The sequence below is a fragment of the Narcine bancroftii genome, chromosome 1, assembly GCF_036971445.1.
Source record: "Narcine bancroftii isolate sNarBan1 chromosome 1, sNarBan1.hap1, whole genome shotgun sequence".
NCBI classification, from domain to species: Eukaryota; Metazoa; Chordata; class Chondrichthyes; order Torpediniformes; family Narcinidae; genus Narcine; species Narcine bancroftii.
In genome coordinates this window covers 351,211,448-351,232,445 of record NC_091469.1, presented here as the reverse complement: position 1 = coordinate 351,232,445, position 20,998 = coordinate 351,211,448, and the positions used below count along the sequence as shown (strand labels likewise).

At 38.6% G+C, this 20,998-nt stretch overlaps 1 protein-coding gene across 2 annotated transcripts in view; it reads left to right on the top strand.

The window, feature by feature from the left end:
- The window catches only part of drosha (drosha ribonuclease III), a 188,278-nt gene that overhangs the window by 133,415 nt on the left and 33,865 nt on the right, over positions 1-20,998 (top strand). For both annotated transcript variants that reach the window (XM_069910590.1, XM_069910591.1), the window contains 5 exons: positions 2,846-2,951; positions 4,718-4,859; positions 11,245-11,327; positions 12,725-12,828; positions 15,939-16,031. In XM_069910590.1, the coding sequence (XP_069766691.1) occupies positions 2,846-2,951; positions 4,718-4,859; positions 11,245-11,327; positions 12,725-12,828; positions 15,939-16,031 (528 nt within the window). The remainder of the gene's footprint in view (positions 1-2,845; positions 2,952-4,717; positions 4,860-11,244; positions 11,328-12,724; positions 12,829-15,938; positions 16,032-20,998) is intronic.

Here is a 20,998-nt window from a genome sequence, read left to right as displayed (position 1 = left end):
GAAACAAAGAAATGTAAGCAAATTGACTGCGATATAGAGAGAGAAAAAAAATCAAATAATGCAAACTTAAGTGACCTTAAATGAGTCCCTGATTGAGTTTGTTGTGGAGCAGTCTGATGGTGGAGGGGTAGCTGCTGTTCCTGAATCTAGTGGTGTGAATCTTATGGCCCATGTACCTCTTTCCTGATGGTAGCAATGAGAATAGAACATGTGCTGGGTGACATGGATCCTTGATGATTGCTACTGTTCTCTTACGTCAGCGTTCCCTGTCGATGTTCTTGAATGTGGGAGGGTTTTGCCTGTGATGCAGGGCTTTATGCTCAAGGTTATTGGTGTTCCCATTCCATACTGGGATGCAGCTGGTCACCACACATCTGCAGAAATTTACCAGGGTTTCTGATGCCATACGAAATCTCTGCAGACTCCTGCGGAACAAGGTGTTCTGACGTACTTTCTTCACAATGCCATTTGTGTGTTGGGTCCAGGAACGATCCTCTGAGATGGTGACTTCTAATAATTTAAATTTGCTCATCTTCTCCACCTCTGATCCCCTAATGATCTCTGGATCGTACACTTGAGTTAAAAGTACAGGGTATTTAAAAAAAAACAAAACAGGATTTGCAAGCAGTGGGTTTACCTCTATGGTAACAGTGTTCATGCTACAACAGTTTAGGTAGATGGGGTGTCAAAATTGTTGCCTGTGATTTTGCTCACCTCACCTGTCCTTCCTTAACTGTGATTTGAGCTTATTGGCAGTTTCAAGCATGTTTGTAAACTTCAATCCAGAACCATTAAGCAATGAGTAAATGCAAGAGATGGTGTGTGCATATTTATTTTGTAAAATTGATTTAGTTTATGGTGTGGATCCATTAGAAAATATATTTTCTGTATCTCAGTAATTCTACTGAAATTGGTAATAAATCATTTGGAGCTATCGCATATAATCCTGATAAGAGATACTGACTGTTTATTGCTGTCGTACAGTCTTAATAGTATCAAAACAAATTCAAAAAGTGCACTGATTTTGGTATGTGGCAGCAGTCACCGGTAGTATCATTCTAAACACATTGCTGAATGTTTTACTCTGAGATTTGTGGTTTGATGCATTAATAATAAAAAAAACTAAAGACCATGCATTTCCTTGTTTGAGGGCTTGAGTGAGATTGTCTGCCAAGGCTGAGATTTGTAGTCAGTGACATTGAATAGCTTTTGCACAAAATAACAAGCTATAGCTGCCTCGTTAAAGAAAGATGTGCCCTCCCTCACAAACCATGCCTCCTCTCTGGGATATTTGTGCAGTTAAATGTCCCTCTCTCCCAATTAAAAAATGAAAACTGGAAGATGGCTTTAGTAGAAGTTGAGAGGGTGGGTTTGGTTGCAAAAAGAACAAAATATACACAGTCGGGAAAGTGGATCTCCAAGTGAAGCTAGAAATGTGGCTTTAATCTTTAATGGCTAAGTGTGACTGTCATCTGGAATCTGAGGCACTGGTAATATTAACTCCCACTTGCAAATGACAATAACCAATTACTTTTAAGTAGCTGAGCCCTGCTGAAACATTTTTATATATGAGCAGCTGTGATTTTTGTTTCTGTGCTTTGATGGTGCTGTACTGATTTGTACTACACAATTGATCAATCGTGTGTGAAAGCATTAACTCATCCTGACTTGCCTCTCCAGAAATGATGTTGCTGGTTATATTTCAATCTGTGATGTTATCTTGTAGCTGCAGCTCATCCTCTTTTAGGGTTCTGTTATGATGTATGCCAGATCCACTCTCATAAAAGCAGTCACGGCAAGATTCATAAAATTACAGTAAAAGTCCTAAAATTTAGACTGCTTGGTCCAGATTTTCTGGATTCTCAGACAGTACTTTTAAATTCCAAATTTAAGTAGAGTAAACAGGTAAATTTTGATGGTTTATTCATAAAATATTTTGTGTTTGTCGTCGTTTGTTGCCAGTGTGCATCTGCGGCACTCTCGCACGCACACATGAGCTGAGAATTTTCAAGTCCAAATTCTCGATGGTGTGGATTTCAGCCGAGAGTTTTTAAAGTCCAGATTCTCGGGTGGTCCGGATGTCTGGCATCCAGATTTTTGAATTTTTACTGCAAATATTGAATTGTAACTAAAAAAAATTAGACTGATGATCCATTGCTGGGCAGATAAACTGTAAAACTAAAGCCCTTTTACTTTATAAATTGGATACAAGATATCCACTCACAATTTTAAAGACCAGTGGATTTTTCATGATATTTTGCCCATTATTTTCCCATCAGCCAATACCACAAAAGCAATTTAGCTGATCGCTGTAGATTAATATTTGTGGGAGCATGCTGTGTATAAATTAGCTATAATGTTTCCTACATTGCAACCACGACTTTTCTCTAAAAATGCATTGAAGTTGTAAAATGATCTGAACTGAACTAAAGTCACTGAAGTCTGTGTCTTCAATCTGCAAAATGTTTGACATTTGTGAGAAGCCCCTTTCTAACATTTGTATTGATGCTGGTATCATAGAGGCATGACACAAACTCTTGGGGTGGGGGGGGGGGGGGGGGCGGGTTTAATCTTCTCCACTTGTAGGAATGTCAGATTAAGTTAAATTAATTCAACTTTATGGATAAAGCTGTACAATAGCCTGTTTTAATGAACAAAATCAGGGATGTAAAGAACAGAATTTGTATGCTCGTGAAACTGGTCCACAGTCATTTTTAATTGTGTCCAAGAAGCTCTTTGGTTCACGTAATTACAGAGACCCAATATAATTTGAGTGCTTTTCAATTTAATTTGTTGTTTGCTTAGCATTCATTGATTTTTCTCCGTATTGATCTTGTTTTTTCAGGGGTCACAATCAGAGGATGGAATTCCTTGGAGATTCTATAATGCAATTGGTAGCTACTGAATACTTATTCATACACTTCCCAGACCACCACGAGGGCCACTTAACGGTGAGACACACGCAAGCCATTATTAGTTAAATTAATATCTTATTAAGATCTGAGCATTATGTCAAACCTCTGTATATTTAACATCCTGAGTATAAAATAACAAATTTATTTCCCTCAATCACAGTCCAATCAAAGCGCATTTCATTTTGTGTGGCATTTAAATGTTTTATAAATATCATTTTATGATAGAGCAATAAATATATTTCCAATAAAATATAACAATTTAATGTACATTTTTAAATCTTGTGTTGGTAAGTGCTTTCTTTTCATTTTATCTTATTTGCATTTCCTGTGGATATCTCCTTTTGTATTTCCATTATTGATACTTAGGCTGTGCCTTTGACATAAACATCTAATTTGAACTAAATCCCCCGCCACTAGACTTTCCTACCAGTGATGGAACTGGTGTGGTTGTCTCACCTTCCTTGCCCTGTTGATGTTCAGCCTCAGTGATTTTAATTCTTTGCTTTTGACATTTTCCAAAGTGTTTTTGCAGTTCAGTTTTCAGCAAAGAGCGTTGAAAGTGTTTTATTAGAAAAATACAGTAAAACTCCTGATATCCGGCACCTATGGGGATTGGTATATGCTGGATAAGTGAATTTCCCGGTTGCTTGAGATTGCGTGTTGCGTGATTGGTGAACTAACGACAAGGTCTGTCGATTTTAAACCGCAGTATTTTTTACCTATTCATTTTCTGCAAAATTTTTTTTGCCGGTTGATTGAGGCTGCAAATTGCTTTAATTCCAGCTCACAGGGTTTTACTGTTTACCGGAGGATGGTTATATATAAAAAGGTGATTTGATTCTGCAAGCTTTATACTTTCTCTACTACCTTGTAGTAGAACTACAGTGGATATTAACTACCCATGTATTAAAGCCAGAGGATTTATTTTGTTTTTAATCTGTACCTTTGAGTTTGAACCACATTGTTTTCCTAATCTTTTGGAATAAGTGTGTAGTTCTTACTGTTTTCCTCTCTTTTTATGTTTTGTTTATCTGGCAGTTAAATGGATTTTTGTTTTCCATCCTTTGTTTTGCTTTTCACGCCTGTATTTTTTAAAAAGTTGTCTGTTCTGACATTTTCTGCTTCAGACTCCTCACTTGACATGAAAGATAGTCTGTAACTTGGGTAGGTTCTTGCTCTCCTTGTCCTGGATAGTAGAAGTTGTGAGGAAACAGTGAAAAAGTGGAGGGACTGAGCAGATCAGGCAGCATCCTTGGTGAGAAATTATCAGTTAATATTTTGGGAAAGGACCTTCTTTCACCCTGTTTCTCCAGTGGTGGTTGTGAGTTTCTTACAGGAGCCTTGACAAATTGCAGCAGTGTATCTTGAAGATGGCAGGAACAGAAACCACAATGAAAGCTCAGGATGGTTCGTGAAATTTCCCTCACATGGGTTATTTTGTCCAAGTAGTCTTATTGAAAACTTTGGGGGGAAAAAAGGTATAAAATTTTGAAAGCATTGAGCAAGTCTCTGCTCTGAAACTTGTGTTTCTCTCTTCGGGTGTGCTTTCAAAATGTTTTCCTGGATTTTCCTCTTTTCAATGAAAATAACATGTGAGTGAGAATACTGCCATTTTGGAAAATACACCATCTGTTGAGAGAAGAAAGTTTTGATAAAGAATATCTCTGCATATACTGCCAGACCGGCTGAGTCTTATTGTCATTTAATATTTATTTCTTGTTTTAGTTCACATTTCTAATATTTTGCTTTAGTGTAATGGTACAAAGGAAATGGTTGTAACAATGTTTTTGCTGACATTGCAGCTGTTGCGAAGCTCCCTGGTCAACAACCGAACACAAGCCAAGGTAGCAGAAGAACTGGGTATGCAAGATTTTGCTATCACCAATGATAAAACCAAACGACCTGTGGCACTTCGAACCAAGACCCTTGCTGACCTATTAGAATGTGAGTGCATCCATTTCACACGATGTGATACACAATCTTAGCACTACCTCTTGATCTTGTATGATTTATACATTAAAGCCTTTAAATGTTGGCCAGGGCTCAATGGATAACACTGCTGCTTCTGTGTTAGAAGGATATAGATTAGCTACCTGCTCTGGAGAAATTCAAGGCCACTGCTGCACTGCCAGAAGCATCATCTTTTATGTGAGGTGTTAAACTTAGGCCAACTTTGCCCTCTCATGTGATGTGAAAGGCCCTTTCACGTGATTTTGGAGAAGAATAGTGGAGATGTTTCAAGTGCCTAGGCCAGTGTGTTACCTCTCACTCAACATCACTCAGTCAGGTTATCTGGCTTTTGCTGCTTGTGGGAACTTACTGTGTTTGGCTGTCTCATTTCCAACATTATAACAATGACTTCACAGGCAATGAAAGTGACAAGAAGGGATGCTGCGCAAATGCACAGTTTACTTTCTTTTCTTGTCTCTTTTAGCTGAAAATATATGCTGATTTTAGAGCTGTGCCCAACCTCTCAAATTATATGTACAGTTATTTGAGATACTGTAAATCTTGCAGAAGGTTAGACTATTCCCTGAAAAACAAATGCTTTATGAACCCCTCTGCTGTGCATGAAAATTATGATGCAACATGTGTACCATCCTCCACTTTATAGTACATTTATGGTCAAATTTTGTTTGATAAAGCTCCTTTGAAGCATCTTCGTATGCTTAACTGTATTATAGGTGCTATATACAGTAGATGTTGTTGAATAGCCAATTCCAAAGGAAGGTATGTTATCTGATCCAGGGAGGCGATGCAAGGTAATTCTTTTAACACAACCGGCTCTTATGATCTTGCTTGCTCTGCCAATAACAGTGGTGGAAGTAGCTTCATTTATCATTGTCAAAAGGGAATTGGATCCATATATACTTATACAGAGGGAAAAAAAGCATAGGGCTCTGCTATGGAAAGAATGGCGTGGGTGTGGAATTAATTGGATTATTTCTCAAAGCGCTGCCGCATGTGATGGGCTCTGCTCTGCAGTGATGTGCAATTCTATGATCTCTGCAATGCAGGAGAAGTCACCTGATGCCACTACAAGGGTGTATTTATGATGCCAAGTACCACATGAAGTTGAAGGGGTGAATGGGGTCAAAGAGGAGTGAGTCAAAAACTGAGGTACAGAGGTCAGTAATCCCATGGGAAATCTAGAAGACTTGCAGATCCCTTCACATCTACTCCCTATTTAATAGGCAAGTAGGATTAAGGAAAACCCTATGGTGTTCTACATGTGAATAATAGAAGAAAATAACAAGTATGAGGGAGGGCTGCTTATGGGGTATTGGGAGGAATGTGCCTGGAGGCTGAGGAGGAAAGGAAAATTCTAAATATTTTCCTTCAGTGCTTGCCAGGGTGAGGGGCCTTAGTGAATCAGTGGTCCATGTAGAACAGGCTAATGTGCCGGAGCAAGTCAAGGTTAAGAAAGAGGAAGTCCTGGATCTTCTTAAAAACATTTGAATAGATAAGTCCCGGGAAGTGAGGGTAGAGATTGCTGTGGCATTGGCAATGATCTTTGTGACCTCCCTAGCTATAAGAGAGATTCCGGATGATGGGAGAAGGGCAAATGTAGTCCCCTTTTTAAAGAAAGGTAATGGGAAGAATCCTGGGAATTATAGAGCAGTGAGTCCTGTGTCAGTGATGGGCAAATTATTGGAGAAGGTACATAGGAACTGAATTTACAAGCATTTAGAACAGCTTGATCTTCTCAGGGATAGTCAGCATGGCTGTTTCTGGTCTGCAACCCCTTTCATAAGCACCCAGCCCATCACAGGCACCACCATCTTGGTCATAGATGTTTGCAAAATTTAAAAAAAAAACTTCTTAAGATCCTCCAACAGGGCGTTAAATCCTGTATTCAGACATCGGCATTAGGACCCTAGGCAGCAGGGCTGTGTCTCCATTCCCTGCTCTCCCTGATCTGCACCAGTGTTATAGCAGCTCCGGCAGTACTACCATCCATGTTGTTTGAGGAGGTGATGAAGGTAAATCAAGGGAGGTGGTGTATATGGATTTTAATGAGGCATTTGTGAAGATCTTCCATGGAAGGATCATTTGGAAAGTCATAAGCCTTGAGAGCCATGTAATGTTGTCTAGGTGTTTTCAGAATTGGCTTACCTTTGTAAAGCAGGGTGGTAGTATTCTGCCTGGAGGTAAGTGACTCTATGGCATTTCATAAGGATCGGTCTGTGCTTTTTATAAATGACTTGGTCAAAGCAGTGGAGGGAAGGGTAAGTGTTGAGAAACAAAGGGATCTTGGGATCCAAGTCTATTAGATCCCTCACAGTTTCCACACTGGTTGATAGGGTGGTTAAGTAGCACATGGTATGGTAGCTTTAGTCAGGAGATTGAGTTCAAGAGCTGCGAGATTATGTTGCAGCTCGATAAAACTCTCGTTAGACCACATATCATGTTCAGTTCTAGTCACCTCATTATAGGAAGGATGTAGAAACTTAAGAGAGGGTGGAGAGGAGATTTACCAAGATGTTGCCTGGATTATAGAACATGTCTGACCAGTTGACTGAGTGAGCTAGGGCTTTTCTCTTTGGATCAACAAAGGATGAAAGGGGACTTCATAGATGAATGCAAGATTATGAGAGGCTTGGATAGGGTGGACAGGCAGAACCTTTTTTTGGGGATCACCATAGCAAATCTAGAGGGTATCTGTTTGAGGTGAGTGCAGGAACGTTTAGAGAAGACATCAGAGGTATGTTTTTTTGCACTGAGAGCTGTGGGTTTCTGGAATGCATTGTCAGAGTTGATAATGAAGACTGCTATAATAGGGACATTGAAGACTTCCATACAGTAAGTGCCCTTCATAATGTTTGGGGCTAAGACACTTTTTTTTTCCTTTATTTGTTTCTGTGCTCCATAGTTTTACATTTGTAATTAAACAATTCTCATGTAATTAAAGTACACATTCCAGATTTTATTCAAGGTTATTTATGTACATTTTGGTTTGATCATGTAGAAATTACAGCACTTTTTATATATAGTCCCCTCATTTCAGGGCATCATAATGTTTGGGACATTTGGCTTCTCAGGTGCTTGAGTACTCAGGTATGTTTAATTGCTTCATTGGTGCAGGTAAAAGAGAGATAGTCTTGCTTCTGAGCCTTTGGTCATCTTTGGAATCTATAGATACCATTTTTCAACATGAAGACCAGAGTTGTGCCAGTGAAAATCAAAGAAGCCATTATGAGGCTGAAAAACAAGATTAAAACTTGCATTGCCCAAACCTTAGGATTATCAAAATCAACAGTTTGGAACATCATTAAGAAAGAGTGTACTGGTGAGCTCAGTATTTGCAAAGGGACTGAAATTACAAGGACAGATCCAAAACACTCTTGAGGAAGCAGATGTGGATATGTTAATGACTACTATCTGCAGAAAACCATGAAAGTAAATACAGGGACTAATCTGCAAGATGCAAACCACTATTTAGCCACTGAAAGGATGACCAGATTACAGTTTGCCAAGAAGTATTTAAAAGAGCTTGCAGAATCCTGTAAAAAGTTCTTGTGGACAGATAAGACCAATATTAACCTGTGATAGCAAGAGCAAAGTGTGGAAGTGTAAAGGAATTGCCCAAGATCCAAAGCATACCCCCTTTGCCACGGTTTGCATCTTGCAGTACAGCCTCTATTTTCATGAAGTCTACAAACCCACCTGTCCCCTGAAGAGTGTTTCTGATCTGTCAGACATATGTTTGAAGATTTTTCTTAATTGTGATCTGTCATCAGCAGTGGAGATCTTCTTTGGAATACCAGTCCCTTTGACATTACTGAGCTCACCAGTACACACTTTCTTCTTAATGATGTTCCTAACTGTTGATTCTGGTAATCCTAAGGTTTGGGTGATGTTTTATTCTTGTTTTATTCTTGCCTTATAATGGCTTCTTTGACTTTCATGTTGAAAAATGGCAACTTCAAACTCTAAAGGTGATCAAAAGTTTAGAAGCAAGTCTAGCTCTCTTATTACATGCACCAATGAAGCAAACATCTGCGAAGCCAAATGTCCCAAACAATATGGAGCCTTGAAATGAAGGGACTATGTATAAAGAGTGCTGTAATTTCTACATGGTCAAACCAAAATGTACACATATAAACTAGAATAAAATCTGGAATGTGCATGTGAATTGTTTGATTACAATTTTAAAACTGTGGAACACAGGGGCAAATAAAGAAAAATAAGTATATTTGTCCCAAATATTATGGAGGGCACTGTAGGTATTGACTTCAAAGTTTCAAAGGTTCCTTTTATTTTCATCCAGTAATATATTAAAAATGTAATATACATGATGTGCTTCAGCTTTTGCCTGCCGTAATTTTTTTTATTACATTAAATTCAAATTAAATAAAAAGCCATTGGTGCAAATAAAGGTTTAGTAAATAAAGTCAAATCAGTGACAAATTCCTCAGTTGAATGCCTATCCATCTCCTTTTAGAAGAACCCTTCAAATTAGTGAAGTCATGTTTTTCAAAATAACAGACAATTGCATCAATGAAGTGCTCTGGTCACAGGCACTGGTCGTGAGTGGGTATTGTTCAGCAGTTGTGTTCAACCTGCAGAATGTTCAGTTTCATTGAAGATGACTGAATCAAATAGATGAGACAGAGGTATTGTTGGCTGATAAAGAGTATGTGTTTAATGTAGGTGACCTGAGACCAATTTGGACTCTTTATCTCCACCCTACTCCCTACCCCCACACTCCCTCCCCCCACTAATCCCCAATTTCTCTTCTCATTCAACTCCTCTATTACATACAAGCCATTGAAGTCATGAGTTAGAAGGTTGGGGTTTATGGTTGCCAGGAATAGAAGAGGCTCACACTTTTCCAATGACTCAGCAAGATCACGCGCAAAGTGTCAGGTCATTTTCATTGTTTCCAAATGGCTATGATTACTAGGGATGTGTAGAAATGGTGGAAGCATATTTAAATATTGAACATATTTAAAAATTCATGAATAAGTTGATTTAAAACTCATTCAACATGTAAATTAATTATAATCTTAATATAAATTAAGATGACTTTTTTCAAAGCAAACCACTTCCCTTGTGTTATCTTGTCAATCTAGGTTGGTGACCCTGTTGAGGTCAAGCCAGTATCCACCCTTTCACTCAACATGTAATGGAGCTGCTAATAGACTTATTGCTGTGAATGCAATATAGCCCAGTGTATTGGTACTCAATAAATGTTTGTTATTCATGTCATATGTTCAATATGAGCATAACCTAACAGATTTTTCAAGTACTCCCTGACTTGCGACCCATGCGACTTGTGTCCATCTGCACATAGGAACAAATTAAAAAAAATATATATAAAATTTACATGGTTTATGTTGTATTTGACAAACTATAAGAGGGATGCAGGGCATGTAAGAGCTAAAATGTTCATACTTCCTTCGTTAGTCAGTGTCCTGGAGTCCATAAACTGAGTGCGGCCATCTTGATTCCTGTGCGAATGCACGAGTCTTCAGTTGTTACATATATGTTGGGCTTAGTATTGGAGTTCAGTTGGCGCATGCGCAAATGTTAAGGACATGAATTCAATATCATTAGGGTGCTTAAATCTTGCGCACACACAAACCGAACTCCAATACGCAAATCCACTGTGCATGCGCCAATCGAAGACTCGCACATGTACACAGGAATCAAAATGGCTGCACCGAACCTGTGGACTCCAGAACGCCGACTAATAAGGAAAGCGTGTACCAGAATGTGGAAAGGTTCGTCAAGGTTGATTGACAAATTCAGGAAGCTATAAGTTGTTATCATCAAATGTACAATGAAAAAAGATTTGAATTTAAAAAAAATGTTTATTTTAATATTTCGGAACTCCACAATTCCTACTTGCGGTCATTTCGAGATATGACCATTCCTTCGGTCCAAATTATGTTTGGAAGTCAGTGAGTACCTGTATTTGAATAGGGTGTTCTAGAAATCTTACCTACAGTCTTAAAGGTGTGTCCAAAACGGATCTCCATGGTTCAATTTGAAAAAAAAAGATGACTCTTTAATTAATAAATACAAGAATTAATAGATAGGATGGTAATTTAAGAGTTTGTAGGTCCTTGGATCTTTAATGGGTGGTCAACGGGAGTTATGGAATTACAAGGATGTTGAGGAAAATTATTTAACTTGGTATGAGATGGGATGTGAAACTCTCAAACTGATGAGGTGGTGAAGGAAGAAATCCTATTCACTGCAAAAGCCAGAATGTACTCCTTCAGCTCTGTATATATCTGTAACTCACGGGGATTCAATATGTGCAACACTGTGAAAATTAATAATGTGTCATTGTTACAAATTAATTTTCTGTTTTATTTAGCATTTATAGCTGCACTTTATATCGACCAGGACTTGGACTATGTCCGCACTTTCATGAATGTATGCTTTTTCCCAAGATTAAAGGTCGGTAAATTTCAATGTAAATTCCTTACTCTGTTTTCTTACAGCTGCAGAAATCTTTGCATCTCTTATAAAATTACAGGTCGATTTCAGACTTGTGCATCATTATGTGGAAACAATTAAATAAACTTTTTAATCACCATTCATGAACTTAGAATTACGTATCTCTTCCTATTTACTGTTCAACATGGATATTAATACAGCTATCCGCAGAATATCGCAATAATTCTTGTAAACCAGCATTTTTCTTGACGTGTTGGTGCTCTTTATTTTGCTGTTGTGTTCTTTGTGGTGAGGTTCCAAGGCAGGTGCATGTAAACCATGAGTTAACAGGAAAGTCAATATGCTGTGATTGTACATAAAAGTACTGGGAAATTCAGCAGGTCATGCAGCAGCTAAAGGAGTAAAGGGTAACCAACATTTCGGGCCTGAGCCCTTCATCAATGTATGAGCAAGCATCAGGAAGGTACCTGAATACAAAGGTGGGGGGAGGAGAGGAGGTAGGAAAAGGCAGAGCGAGGAGTACAAGCTAACAGATAAGAGGTCATAGGTGGATATGGATGGGAGAATAGAAGAGAAGAATGCTAAGAAGTGATGGGGGAGGGTTTAGCTCTCTGAATGGAGAGGGAAGGGAATGGGGTTGGGAGCAGGAGGCAAGGAGACAGTGGGTTAGGGAAAGAGAGTGACTTAGGGAAGGGTATAATAGAAGCTGGAGAAGTCTATGTTAACGTCACCTGGTTGGAAAGTGCCCAGATAGAATATTAGGTGCTGTTCCTCCAATTTGTAGGTAGCCTCTGTTTGGTAGTGCATGAGACCATGGATATACATTGTTTTGGTGAGAATGGTGTGTGGAATTAAAATGGTTGGCCACTGGGAAGTCCCTGTTATTGCCATGGACAGAACAAAGGAATTCATTGTAACTATCTCCCAGACTGGACACAGTTTTAGGAAATGCTATGACCTGCTGAATTTCTCCAGCACTTCGGTGTGTCGCATGTTAAACTATACAGAATTGGTCAAGTCTATTCAGAATTACTCTCTCATCTATGTCCTTTGGCTTGGTTGTTTCAAGAGATAAAAACTCAAATGTTAAGCATACACAGTTAGCGCAACGCTGTTACGGCACAAGCGACCAGAGTCAAATCCAGTACTGTATATTAGGAGTTTGTACGTTCTCCCTGTTTCTGTATGGTTTTCCTCCCATCATTCAAATCGTACTGGGTTTGTAGGTTATTTGGGTGTAATTGGGTGGCATGGGCTGAAAGGGCCTGTTACCATGCTGTGTTTCTAAATTTAAATATTACGTTTGTTGGAAGTGATAAAGTGTACAAGGTGCATTGTTAACTTGGTTGACATGCACAGGTTTTAATTTTTTAATGGTTTTTTCTTTGTTGCTCCAGGAATTTATCCTGAACCAGGATTGGAATGATCCTAAGTCACAACTACAACAATGCTGTCTGACCCTCCGAACAGAAGGGAAAGAGCCCGACATCCCTCTGTACAAGTGGGTTTTATGATGTGGCGCGAATGAAAGTGTTTTTGTTGTGTGAAGCCCATTAGCTAAAAGTCAAGGTTATAAATGTTCTTCTATGCCTGTGCATCACTTGAATTATAACATCCCTCTCTGGTCTCATGTACTTTAATAGATTCAAGAAGGATTGCATTATATTGGAGGATGCCTAATTGTTTTTAAATTATTTCTCATCAGGGCACTTTGTGGTGTTACTACTATACTGCCCTCTTTTGAAATGTAATGTTGGAATGGTAAACCTTTGCTGGCCATATGTTTCTCTCAAGTTTTGCAGAAACCCTTATGGTGCCAGTGCAAAGCACTGACGAACCATTTGCCTCTGTTTTAATAAAATTTTGAGAAATTTTATTCCTCAAAAACAAATTAACGTTGAAAAATAAGTAGAAAGTTCTTTTTTTCTGTATTAAAGCCTCTCCAGTCATTAATGATAAATTGATACAGAATTCCACGGCTGTATTTTGAAACTAAAAGTAAATATTTTACTCCCGAGTCAGGATTTTGCAGCCTATTTACATATTGGGGATTTTGATCTGGAACTGTTGATCATTGGTCATGTCTTGTCAAATTCAAGCACCCATTTCTAGCATTTTAGTCTTCATTCACTCAAGCCCCATGAGGATCTGGATGTTTCCACTTTACCTCTCTCAAATAACTAACAAGTCCCATTTTCAAAAGATTTGTTCTCCAAAGTTTAGCCTTGACTGAGCTGTAATCCAAATCATCAAGAAGGTTTCAGTTACACGGAAATTTCTTTTCTTTTTCTTTCTTTCTTTTGGCTTGGCTTCGCGGATGAAGATTTATGGAGGGGGTAAATGTCCACGTCAGCTGCAGGCTCGTTTGTGGCTGACAAGTCCGATGCGGGACAGGCAGACACGGTTGCAGCGGTTGCGGGGGAAAATTGGTGGGTTGGGGTTGGGTGTTGGGTTTTTCCTCCTTTGTCTTTTGTCAGTGAGGTGGGCTCTGCGGTCTTCTTCAAAGGAGGTTGCTGCCCGCCGAACTGTGAGGCACCAAAATGCACGGTTTGAGGCGATATCAGCCCACTGGCGGTGGTCAATGTGGCAGGCACCAAGAGCTTTCTTTAGGCAGTCCTTGTACCTCTTCTTTGGTGCACCTCTGTCACGGTGGCCAGTGGAGAGCTCATCTAAAGGGATGATGTTCGACTACTCTCTAAATCACTGTAAAATATTTGTCCTCTCATTAAAAGCATTCCAATCAAAGTTTTTGCTAATAGTAAAAACATTGTTAAAAGAAGCTCATTTTTCAAGTTAAACTTGATGTAAACAATTTCTCTCACATAGTTCTTACTTTCAAATGTATAACATCATGTTTAAACTTGAGGTCAGACTGTAATCATACATTTGACATATTCCTGTTCTTCTGTCTGGAGTTAAATACTGACAAGTATGAAATGTTGTATTTTGGGAGGTCAAATGTCAGGGGAAAGTATGCAGTTAATGGCAGGACTTTTTACAGCATTGTTGAGCTGTGGGATCTGAGGTTCCCCAAGTCCGTTGCTCCCTGAAAGTGGCCTCAAAGGTAGGTGGGGGTGGTAAGAGCTGAAAGGAAGTTGTGTGCATCGATACTACACTTTTGTTAGGCTGCATTTGGAAAATTGCATGCAATTCTATTATTGGAAGGATTTGTTTTTATATTTACCAGGATGCTGCCTGGATTGGAGGGTATGAGCTACAAGGAGAGGTTGGACAAACTTGGATTGTCTCCTCAGCTAAGTGGGCAGATTTCAGAAAGGTGCTAAAATGACAGGGTTATTCCCATGGATGAACTTCAACTTCTCTAATATTGACTGGCACCTTCTTGCATAAAGGATAGGTTGGCACAACATTGTGGGCCAAAGGGTCTGTATTGTGCTGTCCTGTTCTTTGCTTTAAATGTGAGCAATTTCACTTTGTTAAGTCAAATCAGGTTAAGCCATGTACTGTAAATGGCAGGGCCCTGGCACTAGGTATAGAACACAGATGGGCTACAGATACATAATTCCCTGAAAGCTGCAACTTGGGTGACAGGGTAGTAAAGGAGGTAATGGGTATGCTTGCCTTCATTGAGCAGGGTATTGAGTACAAAGGTTGACACTCAGCTGTGTAAGGCATGAGTGAAACTACACCTGGAGTACTTTGTGCAGTTCTGGTTACCATACATGAATAAGAATGCAGAAATGGGTGCTAAGAGAAGGCACTTCCACGTTTGGAGGGCATGAATTAGAAGGAGAGACAGGATAGGCTGGGACTGTCCTCCCTGGAGCAAATGAAGCTGAGACGTGACTTCTAGAGGTTTATAATGTCATGAGGAGCAAAGAGAAGGTTGAAGATCTTTTCCCCAAGGTGGCAGATTCTAAAACAAGGGCATAGATTTGGAATGAGAGGGGAAAGATTTAAAGGTAACGTTGGGGTAATTTTTTCACATGCATGGTAATGAGTAAGGAAGTGATAGAGGAGGTTATAATTATGACATTTAAATGCTATTTAGACACATGCTTTTTTTAGGAAGTTTTAGAGGAGTATGTGTCAAACACAGGCAAATCAGACTAGCTCAGGTCGACCTTGGTGGGCATGGACGAGTGTAAGGTAAAAACAGCATGAGATGGGACCGGAGAAGGAGTCACCCAGTACTAAGGAGTAACAGAATGCAGATGTGACCTTGTACACTCAAGATAAGCTTTGCACTAACAAGAATGATGTGCAGCAGACTAACAGAGAAGGATAGCAACAGTTTATTCATTGGACAATGTAATGGTATGATAATTTACTAAGTACGTATCCTGAGGTATAAAAAAACACCACTTGCTGATAACGGCAGAATGCGCCTTCTCCAACTAACACTGTTAGTTGCAAGTGTTACAATCCGGCAATAAAGAACAAAGAACCTTGATTTCGACTCAGTCTGGTGTTTGACTCACTCATTCATGAACAAAGCAGACCTAACAACGAGTTGTTTCTGTACTGTGTAACTTTGACGGATGAAATATGTCTATACTCCTGGATGGGCTTATTTTTAAATGATTGTTGCACAAAAGTGATAATTGTGTTTTTGATGAGAGCCATTAAAATTCTATTTTGTTTTATCAGGATTCTTCAGACAGTGGGACCGTCTCATGCCAGGACATACACTGTAGCAGTATATTTCAAAGGAGAGAGGATTGGCTGTGGTACAGGTCCAAGGTATGATTGTGTTTAGAAGCACTGGGGCATTATTTTGATAGCCTTTTAGCAAGGCTGCTAATCCAATAGCCACTGACTAACACTATACCAGAGGGCAATGGAATACTTGTAAACTCACAACAAAAGGCCCTTTATTGATTACAATTCAGCATTTAATACCATCATCCCCTCAAAACTGATCAGCAGACTCCAAGACCTTGGACTCAACACCCCACCTTGTAATTGGATCATGCATTTCCTCACCTCAAGAACACAACCAATAAAGATTGGGAAGAACCTTTTGTCCATAATCTTCATCTGTACCAGAACACCACCCAGCTGTGTGTGTTCTTAGCCCCAAGCTCTACTCACTTTACACTTGGAACTGTATGGCTCGGTACGTCATAACACCATCTACAAATTTTCTGATGAATCCACGGTAGTGAGTTGTATAAATAAAGGGGATGAGTCAGCACACAGGATGGAGACTGAGAACTTGACTGAATGATGCACCAACAACATCCTTGCACTCAATGTAACCAAAACTAAGGAGCTGATTCTTGACTTCAGGAAGGGAAAGCCAGAGGTGTACAATCCAGTGATCATTGGGGGATCAGAGGTGGAGAGGGTGAGCAAACTTAGGTTCTTGGGATTCACTATCTCAGAAGATCTTTCCTGGACCCAACACACCAATGGCATTGCGAAGAATGCACGTCAACGCCTCTACTTCCTCAGGAGTTTGCGGAGGTTTGGTAAGATAAAAAGCTCTGGCAAATTTCTACAAAGGTGTGGTAGAAAGTGTGCTGGCCGGCTACATCATGCTAGTATGGAAACGCCAATACCCCTGAGCATTAAGCCATCCAAAAGATAGTGGACACAGCCCAGGACATCACAGGCAAAACTTTCCCCACTATTGAGCAGATCTATATGAAATGTTGCTGTCAGAGGGCAGCAGCAATTATCAAAGGCCCTCACCACCCAGCACATGCTCTGTTCTCACTGCTGGCATCAGGAAAGAGGTACAGGTGCCACAAGACACACACCACCAGGTCAGGAACAGCTGCACTATCAGACTCCTCAATGACAAAGTCAGTCAGAGGCTCATTTAAGAACTCTTACTTGTCCACTTTATTGATTTTCTTTTGGTTCTCTCTGTATTGCACAGTCAATTTGTTTACAGTTTTTTGTTTATATGTTTTACGCTGTGTGTAGTTTATTGTTTGCACTACCAATTAGTGGTAATTTTGCCACGCTGACATGAAAAAGGAATCTCAGGGTTGTGTGTCATGTCATGTATGAATTTGCAAAACCAAGTGGAAGAAAAGAATAGCTGTTAAAGAAATGAATGCAGTTATTGAAGAAAGGGTTTCAGCATTATCAAGATGCATAAAGGTGGAAGAGGAGATTCATTTTGTGAAATTGTGTCATTGTTTAAAGGCACAAGACAGCTGACTGTGGAAAACAATGAATAATGTACCTTGAAGATGCATAAAGAAAGAAATATTACATTCTTGAAGGCCCAATTAATAAATACAGAGAGAGAATCTAAGATAAAGCTTCATCAGAAAATCAGACTGAATTGGAAGCTGCAAAATTGGATCTGGAATTACAGGAAAAGACAATAGAAGCTAGAGTGGTTGTTGATGAGCTTGAAGAACCAATGTTGTTTGAGTTCGATCTTTTCTAAAGCCAACCCCAAAAGAGAAAGAAGACTCATCTTGTGCCCTCAAGAAAGTGAATACCTTGGAAATTAAAGATGGCTTTTTAAACAGACTGATTACCAAAATCTGTCTTTTACAAGAAGCAGGAAGCTTTAATGATTGACTTTCACTTTCTTTTGAATATTTACCTGATGAATTATTATATTTGATTTCTTTGTAGTGGTAATTATTTTTAGATATAATTAGGGGCTGGTAATGTAATGGTTAAAATGACCGAAAATCAGTTATAAACATTTTTGCCAGCTTCTAGTAATCTGCAAAAAGATTGTTGACATTCCTTTTGAGTGTCTTTCTAGTTACAGCTTTCTTATCAAGGTTAACAGCTGTGTTTTCAACCATCTTAAATAAACAAAGTGGTTAGTTTCGAATTTTCTTTTGTGCAGTTAGAATCTAGAATATAGAGCCAGTGTAGACAATTTTCTTTGACCGTGTAATTTTAAATGTATTAATATCTTATTGTCAGTTTATTAATTGTTTAAGTATAATTTACCGTTTAGAGTTCAAATAAACAGTGGGAAACTCGATGCTATTGAAATGGACGTTTTCATGAACAAATCAAAGCAACCAAGAACATGTTCTCAAGTGATTATAAAAGGAATTGGTCATCATCTTTCATTCGACAACTGGGTGAAAAGCCACACTAACTTGGTCTTTCTGCAGCAATTATACACATTTTCCATCAAACACATGTGGGTTTGGATGACAAGCATGAATATTAAAGATATTCAGCCTCATAGCTTGGATCATCATGGACAGTCCTTGCACTGTTAATTGCTCAGCGGTACTGGGGCAAGAATAAGATTTCCTCCCTTCAGTAAAGGGATTCCTGAGTTCATGTTGATGTTTTTATTGCCCAAACAAAAAAAAATCATTCTTAATTTTAGAAAACTAGCTTACTCTAAAATGTTAACAAATTTCCCATATAATCTAAGAGACCAAGATGAATATTACATTGTGTTTTAGTAGGTGAGAGGTACAAGGGTGGTGTTGTGTAACACAGTAAAATCCTTCACATTTGTGAGAATTGGTAGATGCCGGATAAGTGAATTTACCAGTTGTTTGAGATTGGATGTTGCATGATTGGTGAGCTGACAACTGGTGGGCACCAATTTTAAACTTTTTTGTATTTTTTTACTTATAGATCCAATTTTGCAACTTTCAATTTATCTTGAAGTTTTTCATTTGATTCTCTCTTTGTATTTATTAACTGGGCCTTCAAGAATGTAACGTTTCTTTCTTTTTGCATCTTCAAGGTACATTATTCATTCTTTTCCATAGTCCGCTGTCTTATGTCTTTAAACAATGACTTCTCCTCTTTCACAAAATGAATCTCCTCCTCCAACCTTGATAATACAGAATCCCTTTCTTTAATAACTGCATTCATTTCTTTAACACTTACTCTTTTTCTTCTGCTTGGCTTTGCAAATTCTGTTTACAGTTAATTCTCCATTCTTGTCAACTGCACTCTGATCTTCTCTCTTGGTTAACTTTCAAAACTGAAGAATCATCAGATTCATTTTTGTTTCCAAGTACAAAGTTAAAACCATTTTGGTCACTGTTTTCTGGAATACCCAATAGTTATAAGTCCCTTTTCAACATTTTTTACTCTGAAGGCAATTTCATAATATTGTCAGATTTATCTTAGCAGGAATAATCACCAGCAGTATTTGCAGAATCTTTTTTTGTAATATTTTATTTATTATTTTAATATATTTAACAATCAACAATTATTGCAGAATCTTTTAATGCTTTATTTTCATCTACTTTTGATTAAAATATTTTCTTCTTTATTAATTTAGATGCCCTTGAGTTATTTTCAATTTTTTAAGATCTGTTTTCATTCTTTTGAATATTGAGTTTCACAACAGATTGACACTTGTTGACTGCTTCTGAGCAACATCATTCTTTCTTTCTAATGGCCTATTGATTATCCACCCAAGCATAGTTCCAATAGTGTAAGGTCCATCTCTCACACTCAGTATTACTTCTATTTGTTCAAGGGCCTTTGGTACATATAAACGAATTAGCATCTCTGTCTCAGAGCTATCTTCCAGTATAAAACCTTTTTTAGATATGACCACTGATCCACATCATTTTGATGGGGATGTTTCCTTTTTTGCACGTGAATAGTCTTCTGTATATATACACATATATGCCTGAAAGATCACAAAAATTGTCACTCTGTTTTTCAGTAACCTCTAACCCTGAAACCATGTTAATTTCAACAACCTTTCTTTTCCCCATGGTTTTTAATAGAATCTTTGTCTTTTTTCCTTCAAGATTAGGCCTTTCATAAGCCCCACAGTGCAAATGACACAGTGCATAAGTGCTAACTGTTGCGTTCCTGTCCTTGACTTTAACTTGTACAGGTACTATCGAGTTTGCAGTTATCTGGACCGGCCCCAGTAATGCCACTTGTCAATCCTGAACCTTCAGCACTGTTTTCATCGTTTTCTTTCATCATAGTTTGTTCCTTTTCCGTATCCTTTTCCCTGAAGATGTGTAGCATTTTTGAATGCTTTTGACTACGTATATTGCAGCTGAGTCACTTTTTGCAGTTTTTGTTCCAAAACATCCTCCATTTTCCTTCAAAAAAGCGATTTTCTCACTCTGCAACTTCCTTTTCATCTGTACAGACTTTCCAAAATCATGTCTATCATGACATAACAAACATTTTTTTCTCAACGGATGAACTTGCATTTTCCTTAATTTCCTTATCCACCACTGTTAGGAAGGAGGCAACTCTACTCCTATTTTGGTTGAAGATATGATTTGGACTTTTCACCTTCTTTACTCACTGAGTAACTTTAATTTCATACACTGGATCTGTAACAACATCCACTTGTCCTTCAATAAACTCCACCAAGTCTTTAAAAGTAGCTGCCACATGGAATCTTCCTTGATGTCTTCTCCATAATTCTCTCATCCAGTTTGGTAATTATATACAATGTCTACCATATTCTGAGGTATGTCAAGCTCTCAAAGATGGCCAATCTCTGTCATGACGTTGCAACATCCTCTTAGAAAGACAGTGTAAACTTGTAAACCATTTGTGTCCTCTGGTCTTATTGATGACCATGAAAGAGCCTTTAAATAAGGTCTAGAAATTCTACATGTCACCAAAATGTTTCTCTAATAACCACTTAGCCCTTTTGAATCCACGATTCGGAGTCATATACTGGCAACTCCTTACAAGTTCTCGTGATCGTCCAGTCATGAACTGAAGCAAATATTGTAAACATCCTCCGAACTGTGACTTTTAATTTC